This window comes from Stomoxys calcitrans, chromosome 2 (assembly GCF_963082655.1).
Source record: "Stomoxys calcitrans chromosome 2, idStoCalc2.1, whole genome shotgun sequence".
Lineage (NCBI taxonomy): Eukaryota > Metazoa > Arthropoda > Insecta > Diptera > Muscidae > Stomoxys > Stomoxys calcitrans.
Window position 1 is genome coordinate 37,691,699 of NC_081553.1, and position 8,022 is coordinate 37,699,720.

The following is an 8,022-nucleotide window of genomic DNA, read 5'->3' on the forward strand; positions in this document are numbered from 1 at the left end:
ATATGAGATTTTAAATGGTCCACATTTTGCTGCTATAAAAATCGATCTTGTATCTTGAGCCAGTAGAGGGAGCAATTTTTATCCGATATGGATGAAATTTTGCATGAGGTGTTTTGTGTATGACTACCAACAACAGTGCTAAGTATGCTTCAAATCGGCCCATAATCTGATATAGCTGCCATGTAAACCGATCTGGGATCTTGAAGTTTTGAGCCCTAGAGGGCGCAATTCTCATCCGATTTGGCTGAAATTTTGTATTAGGTGTTTTGTTGTGACTACCAATAATAATGCCAAGTAAGGTGTAAATCGGTTGATATAGCTGTCATATTAACCGATCTGGGATCTTGAAATTTTTCGTAAGGTATGTTGTTTTATCTCTCAACAACTATGCCAAGTACAGTCTAAATCGTTTCACAACCTGGTATAGCTGCCATTAAAACCGATTAGGGATCTTGACTTCTTAAGCCCCTAGAGGGGGCAATTATTTTCCGATTTGTCTGAAATATTGCGTGAGCTATGTTATTTTATCCCGCAACAACTAAATCGGTTCTTAACATGATATATTGTAGTTCCCATATAAACAGATCTCCCGATTATACTTCTTAAGGCTCTAGAGGGAGCAATTCTTAACCGATTTGGGCAACGGCTTCTCCCATGACCTTCAACATACGTGTCAAAATAGTATATAAACCGATTTCCCGATTATCTTGATCGTTTCGACATTCTTAGTCGGTCTAGCAATGTTCGTCCAACCGTCTGTCTGTCGAAATCACGATAGCTGTCGAACGCGTAAAGCTAGCCGCTTGAAATTTTGCACATATACTTAATATTGATGTAGGTGGATAGGGATTGCAAATGGGGTATCGTTTCAGATTTGGATATAGCTCAAATATAAACCTATCTCCCGAATTTGAATTCTTTAGCCCCTAGAAGCCGCAATTTTTGTCCGATTTGGCAGAAACTTTGCATGTGCTATTCTGTTATAACTTCCAACAACTGTTCTAAGTACTGTCCAAATCGGTCTATAACCTGATACAGCTCCCATATAAACCGATTTGATTTCTTGAGCCCCTGGAAGCTGCAATTTTTTCCGATTTGGCTGAAATAGCTCATTTAATGTCCTATTACGACTTCCAACAACAGTAAAAATCTATTTTTTACCTGATATAGCTCCCATATAAACCGATCTCCCGATTTGACTTCTTGAGCCACTGCAAGCCTCAATTTTTGTCCGATTTGGCTGAAATTTTGCATGACTTCCAACTGTTTCGACTTCCAACAATTATGCCAAATACGGTCCAAATCGGTCAAGACCCTGATATAGCTCCCATGTAAACCGGTCTCTCGATCATCCTTGTTCGGTTCCTAGAGCTTTAATTTTTGCTGGTTTGCCCCTCAACTAAATTTATTTTGTATAAATTGTATAAAAACATAAATAGCAGAATCCATGGTGTTTGGTTTCCAAGATTCGGCCCGGCCAAACTGAGCACGCTTTTACTTGTTCTAGCTTAAGAAGCCACTTCAAATACCATACATTACTATTTTTTGTTATTTTTTCTGGTTTTTTGTGCCACGGCTGCAACATCTCAGATTTACGATATTAACAATGGCGACATCTACAATGTAATGTCCAACATAATATTTGAAATATAATGCTTAGCCAATACAAAAACCTAATACGATATAAAACACAATTGCAGCTAGTCACGTCTAGAGTGCTAAAGTGTTATACTTGTGAAAAGTTATAAAGCAAAAACGTGGCAGGTTTTTATACCCACCACCGAGGGATGGAAATATCCAATTCTGACCCCATAAAGCATTTATATTCTTGATCAGCGTAAAAATCTGAGACGATCTAGCCATGTCCGTCCGTAAAATCACGCTACAGTCTTTAAAAATAAAGAAATTGAGCTGAAATTTTGCACAGATTCTTTTTTTTATCCATAAGCAGGTTAAGTTCGAAGATGGGCTATATCGGACTATGTCTTCATATAGACCTCATATTGACCGATCCGCCGATTTAAGGTCTTAGGCCCATAAAAGCCTCATTTATTAACCGATTTTGCTGAAATTTGGGACAGTGAGTTAAGTTAGGGCCCTCGACAGTCTTCTGCAATATGGCCCATATCGGTCCATATTTGGATATAGCTGCCATATAGACCGATCTTACGATTTAAGGTCTTGGGCCCATAAAAAAATTGGGCATTTATTGTCCGATTTTGCTGAAATTTGGGACAGTGAGTTGTGTTAAGCCACTCAAAATCCTTCTTCAATTTGGCTCAAATCGGTCCAGATTTGGATATAGCTGCCATATAGATCGATCCACCGATTTAAGGTCTTAGGCCCATAAAAGGCGTATTTATTGTCCGATTTCCCCGACATTTGGGACAAAGAGTTAAGTTAGGCCACTCGAAAGCCTTCTGCAATATGGCCCAGATCGGTCCATATATGGATATAGCTGCCATATAGACCGATCTCTCGATTTAAGGTCTTAGGCCCATAAAAGTTGCATTTATTAACCGATTTCGCCGAAATTTGGGACAGTGAGTTGTGTTAGGCCCCTCCACATCTTTCTGCAATAAGGCCCAGATCAGTCCAGATTTGGATATAGCTGTTATATAGACCGATCTTACAATTTATGGTCTTGGGCCCATAAAAGGTGCATTTATTGTCCGATGTCGCCAAAATTTGGGACAGTGAGTTATGTTAAGGTCTTCGACATAATTTTGCAATATGGCCCAGGTCGGTCCAGATTTAGATATAGCTGCCATATAGACCGATCTCTCGATTTAAGGTTTCGGCACATAAAACGGGCATTTATTGTCGGATGTCGTCGAAATTTGGGACAAAGAGATGTGTTAGGCCCCTCGATAACCTTCTCCAAATTGCACAATTCGATTCAGATTTGGATATAGCTGCCATATAGACCGATCTTACGATTTAAGGTCTTAGGCCCATAAAAGGTGCATTTATTGTCCGATTTCGCTGAAATTTGAAACACTGACTTATGTGGATATCCAAAGTTCTGCCCGGACGAAATTAACGCTGATTTACTTGTTTTTTTTTGTCATTTGAGTGCAGTAGTTGGTATATTTCATTTTTAAGTACATGCTCTTAAAATTTATCACTTAAAATAGGCTGTTGTGAAAATGTTGTACCAAAATTTAGGTTGGCACATTTAAATCATCAACGTCGATAAATCTTATTTAAAATGTGTAGAAAAATCTCTGGTGGAACATCACTCGAAATTTGCTTTATGTGATCTGTTATATCGTTATAGGATTTTTCCTCATACGCGGCAAAAACACTGGGTAAGTCCAAAGCCTTATACAAATCTTTAACCCGCTGAACCTTTAGGGGATCTAGAAACAAAACAAGTTAAGAACAATAAAATCAAAAATGGATATAGCTATTCCTACCCTTTGAGCCATAGCCCTCCATCATTATCAGCTTTTGCTGCTCATTTGCCCTTTCCATGCAAGTGATGGCCAACCATGAATATTTGCTGTCCTCAATATCGGTGCCAATTTTGCCAGCAGTTTGCAAATTGCCAAAACAATCCAGATAATCATTTTGTATTTGAAAGTAAAGTCCTATTTCAGCTAGAATATCCAATGATTGGCTCAAGGCCTTGGGATCTGTAAACCTAAGGGAATACTTTTTTTTATAGCTGAAGTTGTTTCTTTTGGGAACCCCAACTCATATTTCTTACCCAGCCAAATGCATGGACAAGGCAAATGGTAAATAAAAATTATAAAATGTTGCCTTATTCACGGCCATAGTTTTGTAGTCTCTAAGGTTGAATTCATTGAGTGATTTTCTGGTGCATGCCACATCCATACTCTTGCCACAGGCAGTGCGAAAGCAAACTTCATGAAACAATTCCATGAGGCTGGTGTAACAATGCAAATGCCTGCAATGCTTAGTCAAAGTCAAAAACACAAACTGATGCAATAGAAAGGCATCCGTGACGGCATTGAGGCCCACATTCTCCAGAGTATACCAACTTGGCAGGGAACGTCTCATTTGTCCTCGATCTAAGACATCGTCACATATAAGAATGCCGGCATTTAGAATTTCCCCACACCATCCCAAAATGCTGGCCAACCGATAGTCCGGTGAGGTGATCTTTTTGGCCTTGACCATTTGCTCATAGGTCAGCATGGTGAGCAGAGCAATATTTTGTTCAGCATTTTGTAAATTGTATTCCAGACCCTGTTATGAAATGAAATTTATTATTATTTCTAGCCCACTTACATATGTGGGTCCAATTGACAACTTACACGAGCTAAAGAATCGAATGTTTCTTTTTGGCCATATCCTATGAGAGTTTCCTTGAGATCTTGTAAAATTTCTGGAATATAAAACAAAAATAAAACAAGTAAAAGGGTGTCAAGTTCGGGCGGGCTGAATGTTATATACCCTCCACCATGGACCGCATGTGACAAGTTCTTTGCACGATATCTCTCTTTAGACAAACAAAGGATGAGGAATTGTTATGCTATTGGAGCTATGTATAGCAGGTTATGGTCCGATTCGGACCATAATTGAATTGAATGTTAGAGACCATAGAAAAGTCATTAGAGTTAGAGACCATAGAAAAGTCATTGTGTAAAATTTCAGCCAAATCGAATAAGAATTTCCGCCCTTTAGGGGCTCAAGAAGTAAAATAGGGTGATGGTTTTATAGGGGAGGTGTATCAGGCTATAACCGATTCAGACCATATTTGACACGCATGTTGAAGGCCATGAAAGAAAAAGCCGTTGAGCAAAATTTCAGCCAAATCGGAAAATTATTGCGCCCTCTAGAGGCTGAATAAGTCAAGATCCCAGATCGGTTTATATGATAGCTATATCGGGTTATGGACCGATTTGAACCATATTTGCCACAGTTGTTGGAAGTCATAACGAAACACGCCATGGAAAATTTCAGCCAAATCGGATAAGTGTTGCGCCCTCTAGTGGCTCAAGAAGTTAAGACACCAGATCAGTTTATATGGCAGCTCTATCAGGTTATGGACCGATTTAAACCATAGATTGCGCAGTTGTTGGGAGTCATAACAAAACATTTCGTGCAAAATTTCAGCCAAATCGGATGAGAATTGTGCCCTCTAGTGGCTCAAGAAATCAAGATCCAAGATCGGTTTATATGGCAGCTATATCAGATTATAAACCGATTTGTACCATACTTAGCCCAGTTGTTAGAGGTCATAATTTCAGTTAAATCAGATAAGAATTGCCCTCTCTATAAGCTGAAGAAGTCTAATATAGAGATCGGTTTATATGGCAGCTACATCATAATATAGACTTATTAGACCGAACTTGACACAATTGTTGGAATTCATAACAAAACACAAACATGAAAATGTTCAGTAAAATCGGGTAAGTATTGCGCCCTCTAGAAGCTCAAGAAATCTAATCGGAAGATCGGTTTATATGGCAGCTATATCAGGTTATGAACCGCTTTAGATCATATTTGGCACAGTTGTTGGAAGTCATGCCTAAACGACATATGTAAAATTTCAACCAAATTCGATAACAATTGCGCCCTCTAGAGGCTAAATTTCATCCAAATCGGATAGGAATTGCGCCCTCTAGATCATACTTGGCACAGTTGTTGAATAGTCATGCCTAAACGACATATGTAAAATTTCAAACAAATTCGATAACAATTGCGCCCTCAAGAGGCTACATTTCATCCAAATCGTATAAGAATAGCGCCCTCTAGAAGTAAGAAGTCAACCCCAAGAGCCTCATGCTAAATTTCAGCCAAATCGGATAAGAATTGCGCCCTTTAGAAGCTAAAGAAGTCAAGACCCATGATCGGTTTATATGACAGCTATATATGGTTATGAACCGATTTTAACCATACTCAGCACAGTCATGCCAAAACAACATATGCAAAATATCAGGCAAATTGGATAAAAATTGCGACGTATAGGGCTCAAGAAGTCAAATCAGGTGATCGCTTTATATGGCAGCTATATGTGGATATGGACTGATATAGACCATACTTGGAACAGTTATTGGAAATTATACTGAAAAAAATATGTGCAAAATAAAAAAAAAAATGGAGAAGAATTGCGCCCTCTAGAAGCTCAAGAAGTCTAATAGGGAGATCGGTTTATATGGCGGCTATACTATGTCCCTTACACATGTAAGGAAACAAGACGCTTTGAGCCAAATACAGAGGAATAAGTCTCCTCCCCATCTCATACAAGATACTATCAAGCGTACTTTGTGAAAGACTAAAATCTAAAGTCAACAAAATAATTGGGGCCCTATCAGTGTGGCTTTAAACTGGTAAATCCTCCATAGATTCACATTTTGATTTAAATTTTTATACCCTCCACCATAATATGGGGGGTATACTAATTTCGTCATTCTGATTGTAACTACTCGAAATATTCGTCTGAGACCCTATAAAGTATATATATTCTTGATCGTCGTGAAATTTTATGTCGATCTAGCCATGTCCGTCCGTCTGTTCGTCCGTCCGTCCGTCTGTCTGTCTGTCGAAAGCACGCTAACTTCCGAAGGAGTAAAGCTAGCCGCTTGAAATTTTGCACAAATACTTCTTATTAGTGTAGGTCGGTTGGTATTGTAAATGGGCCATATCGGTCCATGTTTTGATATAGATGGGTCTTGACTTCTTGAGCCTCTAGAGTGCTCATTCGATTTGAATGAAATTTTGCACGACGTGTTTTGTTACGATATCCAACAACTGTGCCAAGTATGGTTCAAATCGGTCCATAACCTCATATAGCTGTCATATAAACCGATCTTGAGTCTTGACTTCTTGAGGCTCTAGAGTGGGCAATTCTTATCCGATTAGAATGAAATTTTGCACCACGTGTTTTGTTATGATATCCAACAACTGTGCCAAATATGGGTCAAATCGGTCCATAACCTGATGTAGCTGCCATATAAACCGATCTTGGGTCTTGACTTCTTGGGCCTCTAGAGAGCGCAATTCTTATCCGATTTGCCTGAAATTTTGTACGACGGATCCTCTCATGACCATTAACATACGTGTTTATTATGGTCTGAATCGGTCTATAGCCCGATACAGCTCCCATATAAATCGATCTCTCTTTTTTACTTTTTGAGCCCCCAAAGGGCGCAATTCTTATTCGAATTGGCTGACATTTTACACAGGTCTCCAACATATAATTTAATTGTGGTCTAAACCGGATCATATCTTGATATCGCTCTAATAGCAGATTTTTCTTTCTTTCTTTTCTTATATCATTTTTTGCCTAAGAAGAGATGCCGGGAAAAGAACTGACAAATGCGCTCCATGGTGGAGGGTATATAAGATTCGGCCCGGCCGAACTTAGCACGCTTTTACTTGTTGCTTTTATCTACTCACCTGGAAAAATTGTGTCAAATTCCTGTGAAAATCTTCCTTTAGGCGTCATTATTACTTCACTTCTGTAAAGAGAAAACAAGTAAGAACGTGCTAAGTTCGGCCGGGTCGAATCTTATATACCCTCCACCAGTGATAGCATTTGTCGAATTCTTTGCGCGGTATCTCTTTTTAGAACAACAAGGAATAGTGGATAAGAATTGTTATGCTATTGGAGATATATCAAGTTATGGTCCGATTCGGACCATAAGTGAATTGAATGTTGGAGACCATAGTAGAAGTCATTTCAGTCCATTCGGATAAGAATTGTGCCGATGAAAACCATATTGAACATGTATATTGAAGGTCATGGGAGAAGCCGTTGTACAAAATATCAGCAACATCGGATAAGAATTGCGGCCTCTAGAGTTTTAAAAAGTCAAGATCCTAGATCGGTATATGGCAGCTATATCAGATTATGTAGCGATTTACACCATACTCTGTCTGAAGTCAAGTTCCAAGATCGGAATATGTGGCGGCTATATCAGGTTATGGACCGATTTAAATCATACAAGGAATAGTTGTTGGAAGTAATAACAAACAACTTCATGCAAATTTTCATGAGACAAATTTTCTTGGCTCAAGAAGTCAAGATCCAAGATCGGATTTCATGGC

The 8,022-nt window shown here is 38.9% G+C and overlaps 2 protein-coding genes across 2 annotated transcripts; both read right to left on the minus strand.

Moving 5' to 3' along the window:
• Nucleotides 1-3,152: 3,152 nt before the first annotated feature.
• On the minus strand, nucleotides 3,153-3,486 carry LOC131994904 (farnesyl pyrophosphate synthase-like). Its single transcript, XM_059362037.1, has 2 exons — nucleotides 3,420-3,486; nucleotides 3,153-3,362 (listed from the first exon to the last, which is right to left on the minus strand). Exons 1-2 carry the CDS (start codon nucleotides 3,475-3,477, stop codon nucleotides 3,187-3,189), a joined length of 234 nt encoding a protein of 77 aa, XP_059218020.1. The 5' UTR covers nucleotides 3,478-3,486; the 3' UTR covers nucleotides 3,153-3,186.
• Nucleotides 3,487-3,708: 222 nt separating this feature from the next.
• LOC106088078 (uncharacterized) lies at nucleotides 3,709-7,420 on the minus strand. Its single transcript, XM_059361413.1, has 3 exons — nucleotides 7,372-7,420; nucleotides 4,284-4,354; nucleotides 3,709-4,215 (listed from the first exon to the last, which is right to left on the minus strand). Exons 1-3 carry the CDS (start codon nucleotides 7,418-7,420, stop codon nucleotides 3,709-3,711), a joined length of 627 nt encoding a protein of 208 aa, XP_059217396.1.
• Between the last annotated feature and the right edge of the window lie 602 nt (nucleotides 7,421-8,022).

What these genes read in the sequence shown, in the direction of transcription:
- LOC106088078 (XM_059361413.1), bottom strand. Translation starts at nt 7,420, where the DNA reads ATGACGCCTAAAGGAAGATTTTCACAGGAATTTGACACAATTTTTCCA. An exon ending in ATTTGACACAATTTTTCCAG is followed by an intron (nt 4,355 to 7,371) that starts GTGAGTAGATAA and finishes TTTATATTCCAG; the next exon opens with AAATTTTACAAGATCTCAAG. An exon ending in CATTCGATTCTTTAGCTCGT is followed by an intron (nt 4,216 to 4,283) that starts GTAAGTTGTCAA and finishes ATTTCATAACAG; the next exon opens with GGTCTGGAATACAATTTACA.
- LOC131994904 (XM_059362037.1), bottom strand. Translation starts at nt 3,477, where the DNA reads ATGGAAAGGGCAAATGAGCAGCAAAAGCTGATAATGATGGAGGGCTAT. An exon ending in GGAGGGCTATGGCTCAAAGG is followed by an intron (nt 3,363 to 3,419) that starts GTAGGAATAGCT and finishes TTTTGTTTCTAG; the next exon opens with ATCCCCTAAAGGTTCAGCGG.